Source organism: Miscanthus floridulus, chromosome 8, assembly GCF_019320115.1.
Source record: "Miscanthus floridulus cultivar M001 chromosome 8, ASM1932011v1, whole genome shotgun sequence".
Lineage (NCBI taxonomy): Eukaryota > Viridiplantae > Streptophyta > Magnoliopsida > Poales > Poaceae > Miscanthus > Miscanthus floridulus.
Genome location: NC_089587.1, coordinates 25,057,778 through 25,081,533, shown reverse-complemented (window position 1 = coordinate 25,081,533; position 23,756 = coordinate 25,057,778). Strand labels below are relative to the sequence as shown.

Genomic DNA, 23,756 nt, shown 5'->3' with positions numbered 1-23,756 from the left:
GGCAGATGCTCCTGCCCCGCCACGCGCACGCTCAACCGTTTCCGGCGCCGCCAAGAGTGGCAGGCGCTCGATCGTGTCGTGGACCCGGCCGTGGAATCCGCTTGCTCGCGCCTGCCACGGCCCACAGCGCGCGCAGGCGCGGGGAGCTCCAAAACTCCACCGAGCGCATTTAGCGAGGTTTTGCAAAAGTCCAGGCTGCTCAAATCTGTGTCGCATTCATCGCCTAAACTGAACCAATTTCATTCAAGTCTTACAAACAAGCTCAGTGGACTGCCATATATAGTGATTCATAGATATATTCTGGATCTGCATGACTGCATCTCCCTCATGCTCATGCACGAGTTACCACACCAGTTTCAGTTCAGAGAATTCAAACAGCGCATACCGCAAATATATGCACCACACCAGGGTCGGATCAGTCATGGTCACAGTGGACATGTCACTCTGCTTGGCCACTCTGACGAAGACGTCTTCCAGCGTCGTATCAGCGAGGCCCCAGGCAAGGATGTGCAGGCTGCTCTTCGCCTGCTCCATGGCCCCGAAAACCACGGAGATCTTCATACCCTGCTTCGGCAGCTCGAACTTCTGCGTTCCCGAGACGCGGTACACCCTGTTGGCCGCGGGCGAGATGGACTGGACCAGCCTCTCGATCTCCTCCTCCTCCTCGCCGGCCGGAGTTGTTACTGTCAGCACACATGAGCCTCCGTACCTGTCTTTCAGCTGGAAACACAATCAAGAAATAGGATGGCCATGTCAGAATTCCGGATCACTGGCTGATACTGTCTGAAAATTTGATCGATCAAGTGTGTAGTGTACCTCTTTGGAGCTCCCAATGCACTGCAAGCTACCATTTGCGATGATTCCAATCCGGTCGCACAAAACATCAGCCTCTTCCATCGAGTGCGCTGAAAATAGAAAGACTCAAGCAATGTTTTCACCATCTGATTGTCAATCTCATGATGACAGGTGAAGTCAAATACTGTACTTGTGAGAATTATTGTCCTATCCTCTTTCGCAGACTTCACAGCCTTCCACAAGTTTTTCCTTGATGCTGGATCCAAACCAGAGCTTGGTTCATCCATATAAACAACCTATAAAAGCACTCCACAAACATATTTATTTATTTATACTTATATATGCACGAATATCAGGTGTTCCTTAAATCATGATTTCAGTTGATCAATAAAAAATACCTTAGGATCACCAATTAGAGAGATAGCAACACTGAGACGACGTTTCATACCACCACTGTACTTTCCGACGAGTTTATCAGGAACACCACCGGCAAGCAAGTGCATACTTCTCAAAGATTGTTCAATGGCCTGGAAGTAAGCGATCATCCTATGATGCTTTTAGTAGATTCTACTGTGCAATGATTTGGTTTATTTTGCAACCAGATAATTTTTTATTGGATTGTAGATCAGCTTGAATGATTTGTACAAGAGTAGTAGAGGACACAAACAACAAATGATTCTTGCCTGGAAATAACCCTACAGACTACAGTGACTAGTATTTTAATTCCATTCATCTACTCTTGATAGTACTTCAAGTGATCAATATTGACAGAAACAGAAACATCAAAATAACCCAGCACAATATTAGAGCAGTCAGGTCAAACAATACCTCAGCTAATGCTGCACCCTTTAATCTCTTAAGCCTGCCATAGAACAACAAATGCTCGCGACCAGTCAGGTTTTCCCATAGCAAGCTGCATCAGGTCATCCAGGAAAGTGGAAAGTCATCACAAGTTCGCAACTAAATAAGCTAACCTGAAAAACTGGTTCAGAAACATCTGAGTGAGACAGAGTAGTTTACTCATCCTGTGGACAAACACCAATTCCTGTATATATTTGGTCCATGTCGAAGCATATGTCCATCCCTTCAATGTATGCGGTGCCAGCGGTAGGTTTACAAAATCCGGTCAGCTGTTGACAGGTTAAGAGTACTCAAAACATGATAATCAGTATAACCGATGGATATTTGCAAAAGCTAAAATATATATAGGAGGCAAACTCTGGAGTTCAGTTTTATTACTACACGAGCACCCAAACTTTTTTTCTTAGATTTTTGAAGGAACACATAATTGCAGTCATTAACCACCTTCTCTAAATAGAGAGATTGACCTATACTTACATACCATAACCTATTGTATCCAAATCTATATTTGAACTTACCATGTTAATAAGAGTGGTCTTTCCCGCACCATTTGGACCAAGAACGCCAAAACACTGACCACGTGACATAGAAATGGATATCCCTCTAAGTGCAATTTTATCTGCATTTTCATCTTTTCCACAGTACACTTTCTCAAGATTGTTGCATATGACTCAAATAGCTTCTGCGAGATTCTTTTGATATCTGTTCAACTATCTCTCTCTGAAAAGAAAGGTGAAAATGATAAATTGATATGCACTACTTCACAAGTGACTTTGAATATAGATTAATCTGATTCTATATTTCAAGATCTGGTATTTTAATATATTTTTTCATTTCTCCTATATTTCAGGTGAGGTGGCTGATTTAAGATGGTTTCTGGCACACTCTTTGTACAACCAACTAGTATAAGTAAATTATTATTTTGTAATTTGTTATTTGCCTCTGTATCATAATATATCAAATTTTTGTCCATACTATAGAAATAATTATTAATTATTAATTGTCTTTATGCCAACAAAAATCAGATTTTGTTGAGTTTTTGGTTTTATCTAAAGGGCTTTTTATTTTTAGAACCAAAAATTACAAATTATGTGTAACACCCCAAAATTTGTCACTTTTAAAAATAGAGTTAAAATGATTTATTTTTGAATTTTTGAGCACATGAAAACATAGGAAAATAAAATTTTCATTAATTTAAAATTTATCGTAAGGTAGAAACGTGTTTGTTGCATTCATGCCGGTCGCACCTCGTGTTTCTATGTGCAAAATGTGTGTTTTTTTATACGTTTAGGAGACAAATATCTATCTCTAGGAATTTTACAGCTTCTTTCTGGAATTTAATTCCTACCTCCTTCACCTTAATCTTTATGTTCCAAGTTCCCAACAATATTTTTATGAGCTCCAAATACTTTATTTGGGTTCATCATGTTCCAAAGTGTCTCTGGAAATTTTCCCCAAATTTTCAGAGGTCCCGGAGTATTTTTCGTGGCTTAAATATCAATTCTGGACTTTTCTAGAATTATTTTATCCACAAAATTAATTAATTCCGAAAATAATAAATCTCTCATTTATCCCAACCCTCAAAGCCCATGTGCAATAATCCTAATAAATCATAAAAGCCCATGCATTTATTTACTAATGGGCTTTAATGATTATTTAGGCCCATTAGTAAATGTGGATGGTGCAACATCAATTAGTACCATATCGCTAGTTGACATGGATGTGGGGAGTTTTTCTTCCTATATATATCAACAAACCCCTTGGGCAAAGCACACCAAAACTACCGTAAGGGGAGCCCCTAGCTTGGAAAATCCCTCGTGTGGTAAATTATATTTTTCTCCTCTTTCTCTCGCCGTCACCGTCGCCGTCGTCGCTGGTTTCTTTTAAAAGAGCCCCTCCAGTTTTCTATTTTCAAACCCGCAGGCCATGGCACTTTTTTTAGAATATGTTTTCCTCTTTGAAAAGCGTAGTTTCGTCGGTTTAGATCCAAAATACGTTTTCACTTATTTATAGATTTACCACTGATTTTGTTTTGACCATAACTTTTTCGTTTTAACTCCGATTTGATCCGTTCAAATTGCGTTAGGTTCGTAATTTTATAATCTACATGTTCATACTACTGTTCAGTATGTTTTTAACTTTTAAAATTCATGATTAGATTTAATCTATTATTCGATTAAAAAAAATCTTGTTTAAATCATATCTTCTGCGTCCTAGATCCGTTTTAATCCATTCAAGTTGCGTTAGATTCATAGCATCAAGATCTATGCATTAGTAACAGTGTTTACCATGTCACTAATAGTGAAATTTCATGGTTTGAATCATATCTTAAATAACAATTATGCAAGTGGATTTTATAAATAGAATATGATTTGTTTCACTTTAGTTTTATAAATCAAATCTAAATCTGACTTAAATTATAATCTCTAAAAAATATCTTATATATGTTTTTATATAAATAAAACACATAAAGCTAATAGTTTTATGAGCAGATCTTTCGGTAGATGTATCTTTTTCACCGTAGCTCCGATTAGAGTGCTTTTCGCGTCTGTGTGTTCGTAGTGAGACGTAGATTCGTTTTATAAACTTTTTATCTTGATTTTATATTTGGTGTACTGTTCTAATTTAGATCTATTGTTTGCTTCGTGTATGATTGTATGGATGCTTGTGTGGTGTTTTATGATTTCGTCCAGTCGGTGAGATATATGTGGTGATTAAGAAGAAAAAGAAGAAAAACGCTGAAGATTAAAGCTTACCGAAGGATCGGTATTTTAAGACAAGTATAGTATGGGATCTTCCTGGTTACCTATTCACATTTAATCATTTAATTCATACTGCATGCGTCTACCTTGGCAACCATAATAATTTTCCTAGTACTTTGTTATCATGTACCTTGATACCTTTGGGTTATTGCATTGAGTAGTATGATGCTAGTGCTCAATTAAAGACCATGATCTTGTAACTTGACTAATGGTATATGCAATAAACACTAAAAGATGCTTTTTAGCAACATGGAACAAGGGGGCTAGAGCATTGGGCTATTTATAGTGCTCTAGATTTCTCTTCATAAGGACCTATCTGTAAGTGATCATCCGGGACTTACAGTACAGCTGTGAGGGCTATATGGCTCTAGCTTTAGCTCAGTATAAGGACCTTTTCTAGCTTGTTAGTGGTTACCTTTATGGCGCAAGAGGGGTGTGTTCCGGGTTGGATATAGTGCGGCCTTTGTCCGTCAATATATAGGCCATGCGTCATTGTGTCTGCCGGAAGGGGAGCCCTACATTCGCAGGCCACAGAAACCTAGCGGCTCTAACTTATTAGACGAACCTTTGAAAGGCTTCATAGTGAACCCTGCCGACCTTCCTTGGTAGTGGGTCAAGAGATTGGCCGCCTCGGGCGAAAGGGTGAATCACGACTCACAGTGAAAGTGTACAACCTCTGCAGAGTGTAAAACTGGTATATCAGCCATGCTCACGGTCACGAGCGACCTTGGAACCCTTACGGAATAGATGATGAACACGGATGATACTGATGATGAATATGCTCATTAATGATTACTGTTTATGCTATTCATTACTCATGTTTACCTGATCATGTGTTTATGGGTTTGTGATAAATTTGTTGCTACTCAATTGCTAAAATCATGACTCATTAAAAGCTAATCGCAGTTAACCAGTGTCAGCCTTTTAAGCCTCATGAACCCGTGTTATATTTGTTGAGTACGACATGTATTTACGCTTGCTTTATTTTTAATTATTTGGACAAAAATCCCGGATGGGTACCAGATTGCTAGAGTTTGGAGGAATTAGGCTTGTGATCAACCAGTCAGTTGTCCCTGTGGATTTGGAGTCTTCGCCTGAAGATCGGAGTTGTCTTTACGCTGTCTATACTCTGAGGTTATATTCTTTATACTAATACGTTATGTATTTAAGCATTGTCTATTGATATTATCCTTATTTGTAGCTATATGTGAGATTTGACTTTATGGGCTCACATATGGTGCGTATCTGATTTTAATCTTAAAACCGGGTGCTACATTATGCCTATATAAATTGTAACGAACTAAAGTTACAATTTCAGTATAAAATATATGCAATAACCATCGTATGAAGCAGAAAATACTAGAACAAATTAAAATACCAGGTGTGTTAAAAAAAAGGGACTTGCTAAAATTCTAGAACTCATTAAAATACCAGGTGTGTTAAAAAATATGGGACTTGCTAAAATTCAAGCACCTGAATTTTAGCAAGTCCCATTTTTTTTTGAACACATCTGGTATTTTAATGAGTTCTAGTATTTTCGGCTTCCTAAAGTTACTTTAATAACCACTAACATGAAAATAATGTTAGGTGTAACTTTTTAGGTAGTACATTGTTGAGTTCAAACTCCTCATTAATTATCTCAACAGACTCCTGAAGCTCTTTCTAAAAAAACAAAGAAAAAAAAGACTCCTGGAGCTGTATGTACTGATTGGAGTGTACCCAAGAATAGAGCAGAGCACACCTCTCTGATGACATCTGTTCTCTCCATTTCAACGGAAGCTCTGAACTCCTGAAGTTGTATGTTCTGCTGCTGAGCAGTTTCAACATGGTTCCCATTTATGCGGGAGCGAACAAATACTGCTGCTTTTCTCATTCCGTCTTTGAAGGAATGAAAACGATCCAAATAGAAAGTAAATAAAAGGAATACAAACCATTCTAGTACCATAATGATAAGTACACCTGCCAATCCATTTTCTGGATTAGTCATATCAGTCCATTGAATCCCCGAGGAGGCCATATAATTTCCATGCCGTTCAAATCGTGAGAATTCATAGACAATGCGGTATAAGGAAAATGCAGGTAAAAGTTCCATAAGTGTGATCCAGCTTCCTTGAAATGAGAAAACACAAAATTTCCAAGCAACTTATTAGAAATAACGAAAAAAGCTTACATAAAAAAGAAGATCACTAACATCGTACATATCGACTTCATTAAGATATAGCTACTGAACTTTGTACATACTTGAGAGGTTAGCATCTTCAACATAGGATCTGAATATAAATTGTGACAAAAGGCCAGACACAAATATGTACAAATATCCTGTCACTGCATGAAGAGATGCCAGATAATCAGTAGTTCAGTACAGAACAACAGATACTCCACATTATCTGATAAAATGGATATAATGCACACATTAACAGAAGCGTACCGGTAGCTGTCCTTACACTAGAGAAGTATGTTGTCATAAGAAATGCAAATGAAATTTGCAAATTCATGTAAGCAAAATAGAATACAAACTGCATGCCATAGTTGTTCTGGCGGAAGAATGTAAAACCTGAACATAGAAATTGAAGTATCATTATGTTTGCTTCCAATTTATAATAGTACCATGAGGCTTCTTTCCCTTTCATTAAAATTAGCATAAAAAGTAAAATAATTTCGTATAAAGAAAAGACAAGATCTAACTGCAATTATATTGGTGCTTGCGTCAATTCCCTCATAATATCAGAACCACTATAAGCTCATCCTATGTTTCATTTTGATTATTATAAAGTACATTCCTAGTATTAAAAGTAATGTATCTTACCAAGGGCAGAACCAAATAGCATGAAGGACAGCACATAAAGCAGCGACAATAGTAGAAAATAGCAATAGGATATAGTCCAATACGGTAAATCTCCAAGACCATGCATCTTCATCATTATCCTTAGCTTATTTTGTCTCTCATATACAAGGTTTGTCAAAATTACCTGCAGAACCAACTAACCGGTTCACGAGATATGAAAATATTAACAATGTAACCACATTTATATGCTTCTTATAGTGACACCAAAACATATCAGATCATCCAATTCATATTGGCTATACAAAAAGAATCTATACAAAGGCATGTCATACCGGAAAAAGAAGCTCCATAGTCCACACAAAAGGTAGCTGCCCTATATATGGACCCAGATCAAACCAGTCATTGTGTACAGCTGGTATAGCTGCTCTAGGCATGTCTTTAACAAATTCAAATGACATCTTGAGACCATCACCCCTTAAATAAAGGTATGCATTTGAGGCCTGAAAAATTGGAACTCTATAAAGTGTAAAACAATGATGAAAGGGTGCCACAAATAGTTTGACAACAAAGAGAGTAGTAGTGCATGAACGAAGTCACTATAAAAGAAAATGAAGAATGACATGCATATGGGAATGAACAAAATGTTTAAAGAACAGAGGGGTTCCAATGAAAGAAACTAAAAAGAAGTTTTGCAAAGAGATATACTATTATTTATCTGAACTAGGAAAAGCGATACCATATTAGCTAATCGTGGGACTTGATCCGAATTAGCTTTTTGCACTGGACCTGCTGGATTATTAAGCACAGGGACAGATTGTTCTGATTCATCATAAAAACCATAGTTTGTGGAGTTGTATGAGATGATCAGGTTGAAGTTGCCCTGATCAGAACTTAAGAAATCATATGCTGCGTCCAGTGGCGGATCCAGTGGGTGGTCTGGGTGGTCGACCGACCACCCTGTGGCCCACCCGTCAGTCAAACATAATAGAAAAAATGAAAAAAAAAAACAAGCTGTCCTGTTCATAGTACGTGAGTGCGGCGTCCGTTCGACGTTCGTAGTACGTGAGTGCGGCGTAAATGCGCGCTCGTGCTCGATGGGCCGGCCCAGCTCGCAGGGGAAGTTGGATCGGCAGACGTCGAACTATCCAGGGAGGCCGGGACTCGGCAGGGAGTCGGATCGCCAGACTCCGCTCGCGGCCGCGGAGCGTTCTCGCCGCGAGCCTGTCGCGGACGCCGCCATCGCCCTTCGGCCTTCGTGGATTGGCATTGCGGCACCAGGCAGCCGATCGGCGATCAGGTGACAGGTGATCCTCGTTCCTCCCCGTCCATCTCCAGTTCTCCAGTCTCCACCCTTCCTCAGTTCCAGGCGTCCGTTCATTAGTTTTGCTAATTGGTGAGTTTTTTTTAATTTTCAGAACTCTTGAATAGTTGAATTATGAAGAGAAACGGAGACATTCGATCGCTTTTTCAGAATGCAGCAAAGAAGGCGGCTGCTGTTGCTTTGAACCCTGACCCACCTCCGGCTCCGGATCAAAGTATTGTGGAAGAGCACAATCAAGAAGAAGATAGAGTACAAGTTGAAGAAATTACAGATCCTTTGCCCTCGCCCCCGCTAGCATCACCGCCACCCCCCGCATCAAAGCCGCCGGTGTATGACATTAATCGCCTTCCATATGATCCAGGTGAAAGGCTACCCATTGAAAATTATCATGTTAATGATCAAGATGCAATCCGTAGAGCATATATTACTAAAGGTGCTTGCAAACCTTATATACATGATTTTCCATACCGAAACATTGGAGGTCTACCTCGTCGATTCAATATATAATGGTTGTATAATTATGAGTGGCTTGAATATAGTGTCGAGAAGGATTCTGCATTTTGCTTCATATGCTACTTGTTCAAGAAGGGCAGTGGGTCAAATACTTTTGTGGTTGATGGATGGAATAATTGGAATATAGGAAACACAGCACTTCTTAAATATTGTGGTTCTAGGGCACATAAAGCAGCTCAAGAGAGGTACATTGGTTTTATTAATCCCAAGGTTGCAATTGATTATCACATTGACAAGTGGAGTGAGGAGGAGCTTCGTCTTTACAAGAAAAGATTGACATATTCACTTAGATGTATCAAGTTTCTTTTGCATCAAGGATTGGCATTCCGTAGACATGATGAAAGTGAAGAGTCTAGCAATAGAGGCAACTTCATTGAACTTTTGAAGTTTCTTGCAGGAAATAGTGAAGAAGTGAACAAGTATGTCTTGAACAATGCACCAGGTAATTGCACTTTGACTAGCCCAAACATATAAAAGGAAATTATTTATTGTTGTGCCATAGAAACTAGAAAGAAAATAATTGGGGAACTTGGTGATGAGCCCTATGCAATTCTAGCTGATGAGTCTAGTGATATATCACATAAAGAACAACTAGCTCTTTGCTTGCGTTATGTTGATAAACTTAGAAGGCCATGTGAGCACTTCATTGGAGTTGTTCATGTAGATGATACTACCTCTTTGTCACTTAAGAAAGCAATTGAAGGTTTACTTGTTATTAATGGATTGAGTCTGCAGCAGATTAGAGGCCAAGGTTATGATGGGGCTAGCAATATGAAAGGAGAAATTAAAGGGCTCAAAACTTTAATCATGCAAGAATCACCTTCTGTTTATTATATTCATTGCTTTGCACATCAACTCCAACTAGTTCTTGTCGCTGCTGCCAAGGGAAATACTGACTGCAAGACTTTTTTTGATCAAGTATCTATCTTGTTGAACATTGTTGGGGTTTTTTGCAAGCGTCACGATATGCTTCGAAATGCAATTCTTGAGAATGTTAAGAAAGCACTAGAGTGTGGTGAGCTTGAAACAGGGAGGGGATTAAATCAAGAGATAGGTTTGCCTAGGCCTGGTGACACTCGGTGGGACTCTCATTACAAAACTATATGTAGCATCATCACTATATATTCCTCAATCCATGATGTGCTCATTGAACTTGGTGTTGATATTGCATATAAGGAAGATTGGACAAAGATACATTTTGTGCTTGGAGCATTTGAAACCTTTGAGTTTGTTTTCTTTGTGCACTTAATGTATGTTATTCTTGGATACACAAATGAGTTATCCGAGTGCTTGCAGAGAAGGGATCTAAGATATTCTTAATGCAATCTCACTTGTTAATGTGGCAAAGAGTAGAATGCAGGAGTTGAGGTCTGATGGTTGGGATAATTTTCTTCAGAAGGTCACTTCTTTTTGTATTAAACATGGTGTTGAAGTTCCTGCTATGGATGATGCTTATGTGCCTTATGGAAAATCAGCGCGGTATGTCCATGCCCGAAACCAAACAAATGATGACCATTTCAGAAGAGAAGTATACATTGGTGTCATTGATCAAATTAGTCAAGAGCTTGATAATCGGTTTGATGAGATCAATATGGAGCTACTCTCTTGTATGGCAGCCTTCAGTCCTTCCAACTCCTTTGCTTCTTTTGATGCACGGAAGGTACATAGATTGGCTGAATTTTATCCTAAGGACTTCTCCAACAATGATTAGTTAAAACTTGAATTGCAACTTGATAATTATATTGATGACATGCGACAACATGCTAGCTTCCAAGGTCTAGACAACATTGTTGATCTCTCAGTTAAGCTTATTGAAACAAAGAGGCACAAAGTGTATGATATGGTGTACTTGCTTCTCAAATTGATATTGCTTTTACCGGTGGCAACTGCGAGTGTTGAAAGGGTATTTGCTGCATTGGTTATAGTGAAAACAAAGACAAGGAATAGGATAGGTGATACTGTTTTGGATGATTGTCTAGTCACATTTATTGAGCGGGATATTTTCTTCCAAGTTGATGAAGATGATATAATTGAGACATTCATGTCATTGAGAAAGCGGCGGATAAACAATTAATATTGTAAGTCTCTCCTGTTGCTATATTTTGAAGTATTTGTATTTCATTTGAACAATTTATATCAAGATTTGGCGTCGTTCGTAGCTTAATATTTGAATTTAAATCTTATTATGTTATTTAATGTAACCGGTTTTAATGAATTATAATATGGTTTTACCGAATTGTAAATGGTTTACCGAATTGTATTAGAAATTTTTTTGCGGCGCATTCCCAGAGGTAAAATCCTGAGTCCGCCACTGGCTGCGTCACGTAGATGAACCACATATTAGATGCCAATGAGCAGTAGTTAGAATAACTGATTGACAGCACAAAGATTCAAAATATGACCTGCAGCAATTGCGTCGATCTTATGGTTATTATTCCCTTGGTAATAACCTCCATATAATTCATCATTAATTAGCCTTGAACTGTCACGCCAGAGCACTAATCCTTCTGTGCATTGTACATCTACTCCAAGAGTTCCGGTAAGCATGAGTAATAGGCAAAATGTAGTAACATTGCTAAATAGTAAGACAGGAGAATTGCTTGTGGATTTATTTATTTTTTTTGCCATGTGCTAAAAGACCGTACTAATCCCAAATATCTTTACCAGTGTCAGCAACAGCTGAAGCCATTGGCACTGCAACCTTTTATTTAGTTGAACCGAAATTTTTATCGTCAGTGGGATAATAGTTACCTTGACTCACGGTACGATTGCCATGTTGAACTGGATAAGAAAGTGTCAAGTTAGGGAAGCACTTGTTCTGAAGAAAAGATCCTCCATAATCTTCCTGCAGATATTCAAACATCACAAAATGCCCTGCCAATAAGGATCATACACAGAGAACTCAAAGAATGAAGCAGCCTACCAGAACAAAATCAGACAACGCAGAAACATCTGCCGACAAGTTCACTGAAGAACTATGAGCAGGGAAAATGTTATCCATCACACCTGCAAGGAGAAAAATGCTATTTCAGAAACTACTCACAGAAAGCTAGCACTGCACTGCACTCTGTCAGAATGAACAATTGGACAGCAAAAAAGACTTACTTTCTACAAAAGAGTGGTTGCCGCCAGTGACAAGGAATGTTGCCGCGCAAGACCCATTGACCCTGCACGACGCATCTGGGAGATCAGTGAACGGGAAGAGCCCGTCTTGAACCGCCCAGTACTTGAGAAATGGGATCTTGAGGACAGGGGGCTCTTTGGGCGCGCGAGGCAACGGGCACTCGTCTGGGCATTCTATGCCTCCCATCGCGCTCTCGTCTACGCTGACATTGCTGCAGCTGCAGTCGAGATGGGTAGCAGGACTCGCAGCTCCCTCTCCCTGCGACGACGATGCGTGGTTGATGGCGATCTGTAGGCCGCCGATGACGGAGCAGAGGAGCAGCGGGAACGAGATCAGACAGCAGTTCGTCTTGCAGGCGCGCCTCTGCGGATTGGGAGCGAAATAAACGAGTCGAAATTTAGTGTCATGATGAGTGGTCTTGGTGTATTGTTCATGGAACCGCAGATTGAAAAAGAGTCGAAATTCAAAGTAGCGTCAGTGCAGGGAATTGTCATCTATGGTGACTGGTGAGAGCAAGATTGAACCTTGGTATGTTATTCATGCATTTGTCGTAAAATAAGAGAACATTCTCTTCGCATTGTCTCTTATCCTAAATATAAGTCATTTTTAGGACATTGGCATGATCTCGAATACGACATTTAACATGCAACTTGTATAAATACATACTCCCTCTGTTCTAAATTATAATTCGTTTGACTTTTTTGACCCTAAGTTTGACCACTCGTCTTATTCAAAAAATTTGTGCAAACATAGTCAAAAATTAAAGTCATTATTGAAGAATTTTTGTTAATAAAGCAAGCCACAACAAAAGAAGTGATATTTTGCACGAATTTTTGAATAAAATGAGTGGTCAAACTTGGGGCCAAAAAAAATCAAACGAATTATAATTTGGAATGGAGTTAGTACTATAGATCAAGTTGTATTGTATAATATGAAAGGATTTTCCATACGTGATTAATCTAGCAACGTCAATCATGTGTTATCAACCTACGTAACATTTTAGATATTGATAATCCCAGTTAAGAAGTTTGATGGGTGAACAATGTCGGTTTACCAAACTTTTTCTTTATTACGGAGCAGTGCAACACGTACATGTTGGCACACCAGATGTGCCAAACTGATTTTCAGGTGGCAACTTTAGTTATTAGCCACCAATGAGTGCAAAATATCAGGACCAGTGAAATTCGAACTCCAAACAGAAATGGACACACGAATTTTTTGAACTCCTATAATATACCGCTTGATCGATCAATCCTCTTCAGTCTTTCACCAGCCAAGCCCAATGGCGGCGGGCACGGCGCGGCCAGGGCGGGCGGGCGCGATGAGGTTGCCGGCGGGGTCGTAGTTGATGACGCCGGAGAAGTCGGGGAGCTGGCACTTGCCGCCCATGAGGATGCCCTTCTGCCAGACGCACGGCGACGCCTCCCCGCCGCCGGGCTGCACCTGGTGCATGGCCGCGATGACCGGCTCTGTCCGCCGCCGGCTCACGCTGGCCAGGGCGCGCCGCAGCCGCCCAGCTGGCCCCGGCGACGAGTGCGACGCGCACAGCGCCAGCGCCAGCGCGCACACGGCCAGGAAAGCTGCCGCGGCGGCCACCGCGGGGCCGAGGTGGCTGCCTGGCCCTGACGCCGCCGGCAGCGCGGCGGCGATCGCGTGGAGCGCGAGGTGGCGCGGCATGCTTGCTTTAATTTCTGGAGTGGAATCCCAGAAGTGTTTTCTCTGACTCTGAGCTGAGCGGTCACTCGGTCAGGTGGGTGTGCTGGCTCCTTAGATGGTGAATGGCTGAATCCTGCGGCGTTGGAGCGCGCTGGATTTTATGAATTTATAGCGGCAAGCCACCGAAGCCAGATCTGCCGTGCTTTTTCGTGCGTGGAGTAGTTTGCTTGCTCTGCCTGTGAAAGAGCTGCATGGAGCTGGTGGTGGAGCCAAGACTGGAGAGTGGTTTGCTAGCTCTGCATGTTCCAACTTGCCCAGGCATTGACTCTTGAGTGCTAACTGAACCATTATGTTTCGAACCTTTCCAAAATTCAGCTATTTTAAAGTAGTAGTTTGAAGCTTTAAAAGGCCAAAAAAAAATGACTGCAGCTTCTAACAGACATATTGCTCAAATCAGTATTTATTATGTTTTTGTTTGTGATATGTAAGGATGGAAAATATCTCAGTTTGGGTCACTTTACCTGACGAGATAAAACAATATGTTGCCAATTATGCTACTACTCCCTCTGGCCCAAAAACAATGCAATTTTCTCAAGTTTGACTTATTTTATAGAAAAAAAAATCAATATTTATGTCTCCAAATAGTTTTACTATGAAAATATATTTCATAATCAATATAACGATACATATTTGATTAATACTTTTTTTCCTATAGAGGTGATCAAAGTTAAAATTGTTTCTCTCTTCCGGAATTGAGAATTGCATTTTTTTTTCTTTTTACAATCTCTATTGGCGAGGCATCAGCCTTTTATTCCGTCTTCCAATCAAGAAACAAAGCAACTCAACCCCCCACCCCGCACCCCGCACCCCTCAACCCCAACACACAAACACACACAAAAACTGACACAATAATTGCGTGCATTGTTTTCTAAGAGTATTATGATCAGTAATTTTAGATGTTTCTGGTCCTGATTTATAGTGCCACACAGATATCATGGCTCAGGTTTTGTTCTGAGTCAACACTCTCTCCTTCAAGATCCTGAGGGCTTCTCCAATCCCATCCTGTGCACAATATAACAAAGTGAAAAGTAGTAAGTTTTCAATCTTTTTTTGAAAATAATAAGCATTGGTCTATATGGCTATGCCCTTGATACAATGATTGTAGAGTTCCATCGAGACAACGCACCTCAAAAGAAAGCCTATCAGCAATTCTGGCCGCCTGAGTTTTGATTTCCGGTGATAAAGCTGATCTGATAGCTCCAACTAGCACATCGGCAGCATTGTGGATGCTCAAGGCATCATCATTATCTGGGACTAGATTTTGTCTTTGTAGGGGTTCAGGCGCCACTCCTAACCAATGTAGCCTCTCTGCCCAGTAAAATTGGTCCAGCAGGAAAGGACATGTTACCTGCATGAAAAGATTTTAGTACAATGGGTCCATCCCAAAGCAGGTAGCTATATCATTAAATGGTCAAGAAAATGCAGAATCTTGAAGATGACGTATTTGTTTGAATCAGCATCAGAACTTCAATTTTTTGTTATAGAATTACTAGGCTTGATGCTTCTTACACATCCAAGTATCACAAGTTTAGTAAAGGACAAGAAAAGAGCAGCAGAAAGACAGCCTCAAACATGATGAAGCTATAGAAAGTGCTGTCACCTGAGGGATTCCAGCAAGTAGTGCTGCAGCTGTAGATCCACTGTTATCAAAGCAGTAAAAACATAAAATCGTTTGCGGAAGTACCAGTATCATGCAAGATTATGAATCAGACCATTGTTTTTGAGGCGTCGCCTAGTCGTCGCCTAGGCGTCGCCTAGGCGACAAGGCGTGGTCGAGGGCCTGGGCGTCGGGGTCGCCACGACCTCAGCGTGTATGGCGTCCGCCTCATAGGATTAGGCGTCGCCTAGGCGCGAATGGCGTCGGGCGGACGCCTACCACCGCGCCGCGGACGCCGGATGCTGGTCGTAGGGGAAGGGCGCCAAAAAGAGCGCGGCCGCGCGGGGAATCGACCGCACGCCCGCGGGAAACGGAAGAGACGCGGGAAATCGACCGCGCGTGCGCCTCTTCGCGTGGGAAATCGACCGCGCGAGTCATTGACCGCGAGTGCGGGCGAGGGGAGAGGAAGAAAGAAGGCGGCGGACGGACCTCGACCTCCGCTGGGCTGCTACTCTGCTCGTGTCCACCGGCCGGCCGCCCCTGCCGCGGAGCCGGCCTGCATCTTCCTCCGTCGGCCCGCCTGTTGACTGCGCCTCCGTTGGGTCCCCTTCCGCCTGGTATGCCCCCCGCCTCCACTCTGCTTTTCCGCCTGGTATGCCCCCCCGCCTCCACTCTGCTTTTCCAAATCTCCGGCACCGTCGACGATTCGGGGGAGGCGGACGGCGACGGGGACTCAGCTGCGGACTCGCGGCAGGACGAGGACGCGTAGTCGGAGGACGGCGAAGAGGAGCAGTTGCTGGTGGGGGTGGACGACGACGTGGTAGCAGCTGCAATGGCGGAGGCGGGCTTCTTGGCGCCCTTCTTCTTGGACGCGGCGATGTTCTGGCAGAGTGTCTGGAGCTTGGCGTCGACGGAGGCGTGGAGCGGGCCGCGGGAGGCAGCTGCAGTGGCGGAGGCAGGCTTCTTGGACACCCACTCTTCTGTCTGCTCTGCTCTGCTCTGCTTGAGTGCTTGTACTGCTGCTCTATACTCTCTGCTTTGCCTCCTCAAGCTCTGCTCTGAATCTGAATCTGAATATGCTATGCTATGCTATGCTCTGCTCTGTCTGCTCCGAATATGCTATACTCTCTGCACTGCATGGGAGAAGAGCTTTTGGAAAGGAAAGAAAGGAACATGGGCTCTAGAATTGGCAACAAACGAGGTATGTATGTGCTGCACTAGTATATAAAATTCTAGCTTACAACGCCTTACAATATGCGTATGGCGTCGCCTAGGCGTCCGCCACAAACGCCTAGGCGTTGTGAAGGGGGTCGGGCGCCGCGCCTCGCCGCGGCGCCTCAAAAACAATGAATCAGACACTTGCCAATGAGAGAAAAATTGAGTGCTCTCTTACCTGCCAGCATGGTGAATAGCAGCTGCACATCTAGGAAAAAGCCAACTGTACGGTATTGATCTGAAAATTGTAATATTACTCACAACCAATTCCACATGGCAGGACAAGCATATAACATCAATCTAGTACTCACCCTAAAAAGCAGAAAAGACGGCCATTAAAAAGGAGAGTGCTGTCACCACCAAGAGAAGGTGACTCCACGCCTCTTGATTCATTTTCTGATGAAGCAATGGATTGGATTGCAGAATCCAATGGCTTGTATCCAGATGAAAAAAGGATGAATCTATAGTCTGATGACTCTATGGCAGCCTTAAGCACCATTAAAAATGCTTTAGGATTTCTAAGAAAGCCCATTCTGTACCAGATTGGTCATAAAAGAAAATATGTAAGAAAAAAAATCTAGGAAATTTCTAAGAAGATTTGGAATGACAAGAGGAAAAAAAACTCCTAAAAACATAGAACATAGATATGTAAAATGAAGCTAGACCTAGAACGTAGAATGTTTTGCAAAGTGCAAAGCCATGTCCATAACTTTCTACTAACACCTACATTTAGAGCAAAATAAGGCAATGAGAGCTGATCAACTTAGGTTCTACGATCTACATACTCTGATATACACTACTTAAAAAGATTAGTTGGTGGTGGTGGTTAGTTCTAAAGTTCTACTATGCCTTAACTCCGAGGACTTTTGTGCATTGATTTGTTCATGCGTATGTGTATGCTCAGTGAATCCTTTGTGCACAGCTGTACTGAATTTCTTTGAGGTTATGGATTAATGATAGGTCAGAAAATCTATGTAGCTTCAAGGTTAAAAAATAATATTTGTGAACGATGAATAGCTCGATGAGTAGAGACATAATTTCAATATTTGTTGGAGATCCATTGCAATGCACAAGCACCAGGATAGAAAGAGTAAAAATAACAATGCGAGTAATATTGGATGAGAAACACACCTACCAATGGAACTTAATCCTACAAATATAGGTCTTGATGAATAAGCATTCCTTGTGAGGAAGTGTTCCAGGGAAAAATGGTTTGCACACAACATACCGCCAGATGAAGAATTGGTATTTCCAGACAACTCCATGCATTTGTCACAAGAAAATTGCCAAGCCATAGGAAGAAACCAAAAGCCACAGGCATGAGCATTGAATGGCCAATATCCTACCATGATGTTATGTAAAGTATTACTGAAATTAGGTACATGAAATTTGAAGAAATATAAACATCTAAAATGATTTTAAAAAGATGTGGGGGCACCAGAGCTCACCTGGGCACTCCACAATTTCTTTGCTGAAACCATACCTGGAAAAACAAAACTAATAATCATTTATCCAGTATAAACTAATACAAGGGTGGTTTATCATTGTACAATTAAGTACCATCAATCAATCACAATATTTCATTTCCTAAGTTTCCCGTTGTCAAAGCACTAGCTCACAGAATATAGAATATGAAGGTGTATTAACTTGATTGTTCTCATATAAGGCATAGGCTTCATATATCAAAGGCATGATACTAACAGTAATAAAGGTGACTCCTCTCGCACATGCCACAAAGGAAGATTGGTTACTGGATCCTGCAGTTATCAGAAAACCTGACCTCAGTAATGTTCCAACAGCTTAAACAGGACTGCAAACATACAAACAAAAACAATTATAGATAATACCCACTGTGAAAGGAATAGGGCTAAGATTCAGACAATCATTTCTCCATGATCCCCAACTTTCCGTGAAGAGTGCCCACATCCAGTCGATAATGTCAGTCCAGCAGACCTACCATTGCTTTACAACATTAATGTAGCATTTTTCCCCCTCAATGCTTAAGAGGCATACAACATTTCTCATACATTTCAGATGCTAACATATGAGAATCTGCAATGTCTATGTCACAGAGGTAGAGATAGAATAAAAATCACATAACATAAGTATGGTGTATGGCACTATGGCAAACCTGATAATTACATAGAATGGTAAAAGTGTTCAGCCTCAAGGATCTAACAGATATCCCAACTGCTCTACAGGGCTTGGTGTCTACAGAATGAAGTGCTCTATTGTTTCCTCTTATATAATAATAATAATGGGCACTGTGTGAAATACATAAAATGGTAATAGTCATGAGACTATGTCTCTAGAAGACGACCCAATTTATCTGCACACCATGCCGATAAGTTAAATAGAGTAGCAACTTAAAAAGATTTGTTTGCCAATCCGAAACTGATAAATCCAATGACAAAGAAGATTTGAGAGAGAAAACATTGTTATGAGGCATTATTCTGTACCGTGTTTGCAGGAGCTTCTTGGAAGTACTTGTACAGTAGAGGAAAATTTTGTTTAAATTGACGTTCAAATGATGTAGGAGCACTGAAAAAAAAACAAGTGCTAGAATATTAAATTATTGAAAATGAAGCATAAACACACTAAAATTACTGATACATATCTAATAGAGTAATACTGTAGAAGATTAGATAACCCCCTAATGAAATAATTTAAAATGCATATGTGAAATCGAAATCAATATAGCCCAAGTACCTATATGGAACAAAATAGGGAGCAGCAATGACACACTTTACTTGGAATAGTTCTGCGAGGTGCCAACCTTCCTAAATCATGAGATGACCCATATTATGATAGCATAAAAAGCATTTTGTTGCTGAATTAGGTTATTAGAAATGATTCTGATTTCCTAAATATAGAACTGATTGGTTAAAAATATCGTGGATATGTCCTCTGTCATGTGTGATAAAATCCATGATTTCAATTTTCAATATGTGTTGTGAATCAGGGTTTTCATGTCATTACCGCCACTTTTAATAACTGAACAGAATATTTTGAAGAAAATAATAAAACCAAGTTCTAACTTATACATGAACAAAGATATTACTTAGTTACTTACCAAAGCAAAGAAATTGATCACAATAAAATCCCCACTGATGCTTGGATTGTTTCCAAAAACTTCTTCAATAGAAGACACGCATTCTTTCCTGTGCTCCATCTGAATGGCTTTTTTCCGCATTGAAAAGGACTCACGCTCATGATTTGATTGAATAGAATCGCCTAAGAAAGATAGTTGCATGAATAATCGTTTTTTTCCAGGAAATAACTGGACCACATGTGATTCAATTAGCCTCCTGGCAGTGGCACTTACTTGAGATATTCTCTACCTGTTCGGCAGCGAGGACAGGCGGGCTTGACACAGGCATGTATCTCACATTGCTGGCCGCTAGATGTGCTGACAAACTCTGCACCAAGTTCATTACATTATGGCACATGAAGTAAACCTGAGTATGAAAACTGTTCCCCTTTAGGGCCTGTTCGGTTCCTGGGGTTCTGAGGTCAGGAACTGTTTCGGCCAGGAACACTTATCTAATTTATATACACTGATCTCAACCAGGATCTATTCCTGTCCAGAACCACCTTAAACGAACGAGCCCTTAGCAAGCCTTCTTACCCGGTGCGCGGAATGAGTGATGAACACCACAGCATACTCCTGCTGGCCACGCGCAAAAGCTGCAGCAAGCGCCTACAGAACGAATACGGATGGAATCAAATTGAAAGCACAGCCCTCCAAACTAAATCGAGTTCATGAGCTTAATCCCGATGTATCCTGACGGCTCAGTAACAGGTGGAGCAAAAGGAAGCAAAATCGTCTCCAGAAGTCAGCTGCGAGAGGGGGAGGTGAAGGAAGAGAAGCATACTGCGATGGGGAAGACGTCGCCTTGAGTGCCGAAGGCCATGAAGACGGCGCGAGGCCGGCGGCCGCCGCCGGCGCGGCCTGCCATCGTCGCCTCGCGAATTTGGGGGTCTCCTACGTGCCTCGCCGGCGGGCTGACGCGGATAGGCCGTAGGCGAGCGCTGTCTGTGGGCTACTGATGGGCCGATTCACCTTTCAGCTGAATTTGATTTTTTTTCATTAAATAAAAAACCCAACCAAAAACCTTAATTGGCCTTTTGCTGAGCCGTGTGCAAAACTGCAAATGCTTGACTGAAATATAGAAGGTGAAAAAAATCACGCATTACACAATAACAACAATCTTTACTACTGCTGCGAAAAATGCAAGGAGTCATCCACGTGGGAGGATCGACATATGTCCCTAAACAATAGACATGCACTATTCTATTTTCCTTCCATGCTTATAGGTGGACTAGGCGGCTAGGCGCACATCTCCCACCTCTCCTTACACTCCCTTCTCTCGCAACTATGAGAGATTTTGCTAACATGAGAAGCTCAAAGCAAATAAGTACCATATTAATCAGAGAGAAATGAAAACATATTGAGCGTATGTGTTGATAGATTACTGTTCTATTTCCTATTATTTATGGAATGAATTCAACAACCTTTACAGCACTTCACAACACAAGCATCTGTGTGTTCTACATCGTTTCACTTCCCAAAGTATGTAAACTTGGTGTAATTGCCTCAAGTGAAATTATAAACAATATTAAAGAATACTTTAAGAATTTATAACGAATTGTTCTTATAGTTTTTTGAATATCAAAGGTAAAATGAGTATGATGGCAAAAATATACTCCATCCGTTTTAATTATAAGACGCTTTGGCTTTTCTAAATACATAACTTTTGTTATGCACCGCAAAACATAAACTAAACACACCTTATACAAGACAAGAGAAGACAAAAAAATATTCTTGGGTAAATCTTGGAAATTCATCAAATAATTTATATCGGGTTGAAGGAGCCAATTTTTTGTGTAAGGGACTAAGTACACATACAGAAATTGAAATTTATCTGCAGGATAGTGAAAATGGAATTCTTAAAGTAGAAAGTGTGGCTTGTTCGGTTAATCATCCTATGTGGTCTGTGGAGATTAGAGGTATTTGGTGATTAAGTCACTTGCCCATGCGGGCCATGCATGTCTCCACGATGGTTTGAAAAATATATCAAGCGGCCAGAAAGAACAAACAAACAACATCATCGTCTAACACGCGCATCGCTAAAAACCCACAGATTCGATCGGCGATCGCCCGTGGAAGCAGCGTGCACACCACACATGTTGGAACTCGAACGTGGAGTGGAGAGACAGAACAGAGTACGGGACGCGGCGTGGGCACGTCCATTTCGTCTGCTGGATGCCAGCTCTTCTAGGAATCGAAGGGAATTGTGGACTCCTTCTTGCCCCGCCAATTGGCGTCCTTCCCTCCCTCCCTCTGCGCCATTGCCAAGAAACAAGACATCTCGCTCCGGAAGTTACTCGCGACATTTTTGTTGCCCTTGCTGCTGCGTGCATTGGTGGCTCGGTGCCTGCCCTGCCGGTGTCACAGTTGGCAATCAATTAGAAGCGGCCATTGAAGCTCGAAGCTCGCACACAGCCAGCTGCGGCCATCATCGTCGTCTTGCTCGCGCCGTGCTTCGTTAGCATCCAGTAGCCCTGCCGCTTCATTTTCAAGATGAATGACCTCTTCACGTCGGCCTCGTTCAAGAAGTACGCCGACCTGAAGCATCAGGTGGTGCTGGACGACCTGGAGTCCGGCGGAGGCAGCATCGAGGCGGAGGCGGCCGCGTGCCTGGACCGGTTCTTCGAGGACGTGGAGGGCGTGAAGGAGGACCTGCGCGGGCTGGAGGCGCTGCACCGGCGGCTGCAGTCGGCGCACGAGGAGAGCAAGACCGCGCACGACGCCCGCGCCGTCAAGGCCCTCCGCGCCCGCATGGACGCCGACGTCGACCAGGTGCTCCGCCGCGCCAAGGCCGTGAAGGCCAGGCTGGAGGCGCTCGACCGCGCCAACGCCGCCAACCGCAGGCTCCCCGGCTGCGGGCCGGGGTCCTCCACCGACCGCACCCGCACCTCCGTCGTCACCGGGCTCGGCAAGAAGCTCAAGGACCTCATGGACGACTTCCAGGTAGGTAGCCGGCTCGCTCTTTTCCTCGGTCACGGCGAGTCGTGGATCTAAAGCGGCGACGCGCGCGTCTCTGAACTGAAACTGAGTGCAGGGCCTGCGGACGCGGATGGCGGCGGAGTACAAGGAGACGGTGGCGCGGCGGTACTACACGGTGACGGGGGAGGAGGCGGCGGAGGGGACGGTGGAGGCGCTGATCGCGTCGGGGCAAAGCGAGACGTTCCTGCAGAAGGCGATTCAAGAGCAGGCGGCCGCGGCGGCGGGGCGCGGGCAGGTGCTGGACACGGTGTCGGAGATCCAGGAGCGGCACGACGCGGTGGTGGAGCTGGAGCGCAGCCTGAGGGAGCTGCACCAGGTGTTCCTGGACATGGCGGCGCTGGTGGAGGCGCAGGGCCACCAGCTGAACGACATCGAGAGCCACGTGGCGCGGGCCAGCTCCTTCGTGCTCCGCGGCGCCGTCGAGCTCGAGGCCGCAAGGGAGTACCAGAGGAGCGGGCGCAAGTGGGCGTGCGTCGCCGTCGTCGCCGGCGCTGTGCTTGTGGCCGTCGTCGTGCTCCCCGTCCTCGTCAACCTCCACCTCCTCAGCTTGAGACGGTAGATCGTCGGCGTTTCGCGGGCATCCGCCGTCGATCGATTTCTTCTTCGTCTTGTGCTACCGTAGAACTTGGATTGCGGTGGAGATTGCTGATCGTTCTAGCTAGAGAAACAGTGTTGGTTACATTGGAATTGTTGCTTGTTTATTATTCGTTTGAGCCGGCATAGTGGTACAGACGTGGCAAAAAAAAATGCCTGAAACTGAAAGACGCGCCTTTCTAGCTCCATGTCCGCACGTCGGCGAGGAACGTTCGTGGCCTGCCGAGTGCCGAGTGCCGAGTGCCGAGTGCCCAGGCACCAGACACGAACACGATCGTGCAGTGCAAGTGCAACCAGTGGCGAGGTAGCGACATGCTTGCCGCTACTACTTGTACGTTGAGAATTCGAGCCGTGCCCGTACAACGATCTGAGAGCTCAGATGCTTTGGCATTTCGATGCTACA

General features: G+C 42.8%; 2 protein-coding genes and 1 pseudogene across 4 annotated transcripts; all 3 read right to left on the bottom strand.

Annotated features, from left to right (window-relative positions):
- Nucleotides 1–342: 342 nt before the first annotated feature.
- On the bottom strand, nucleotides 343–23,542 carry LOC136468722 (ABC transporter A family member 10-like; annotated as a pseudogene).
- Nucleotides 13,384–13,873, bottom strand: LOC136476013 (uncharacterized). Its single transcript, XM_066473680.1, has one exon. The coding sequence runs from the start codon at nucleotides 13,836–13,838 to the stop codon at nucleotides 13,428–13,430; it is 411 nt and encodes a 136-aa protein (XP_066329777.1). The 5' UTR covers nucleotides 13,839–13,873; the 3' UTR covers nucleotides 13,384–13,427.
- LOC136476010 (sterol 3-beta-glucosyltransferase UGT80B1-like) lies at nucleotides 14,690–20,718 on the bottom strand. Of its 3 annotated transcripts, none has more exons than XM_066473673.1 (15): nucleotides 20,565–20,718; nucleotides 20,318–20,389; nucleotides 20,015–20,108; nucleotides 19,763–19,923; nucleotides 19,399–19,469; nucleotides 19,149–19,230; nucleotides 18,541–18,642; nucleotides 18,391–18,446; nucleotides 18,138–18,172; nucleotides 17,821–18,031; nucleotides 17,001–17,222; nucleotides 16,868–16,927; nucleotides 15,478–15,517; nucleotides 15,004–15,225; nucleotides 14,690–14,879 (listed from the first exon to the last, which is right to left on the bottom strand). In XM_066473673.1, the coding sequence occupies exons 1-15, from the start codon at nucleotides 20,646–20,648 to the stop codon at nucleotides 14,817–14,819; spliced, it is 1,575 nt and encodes a 524-aa protein (XP_066329770.1). In that variant the 5' UTR covers nucleotides 20,649–20,718; the 3' UTR covers nucleotides 14,690–14,816. The 3 variants fall into 3 exon arrangements, with proteins under 3 accessions (XP_066329770.1, XP_066329772.1, XP_066329773.1); XM_066473675.1 differs by having other exon boundaries at nucleotides 16,868–16,912; XM_066473676.1 differs by lacking the exon at nucleotides 17,001–17,222.
- Nucleotides 23,543–23,756: the final 214 nt, after the last annotated feature.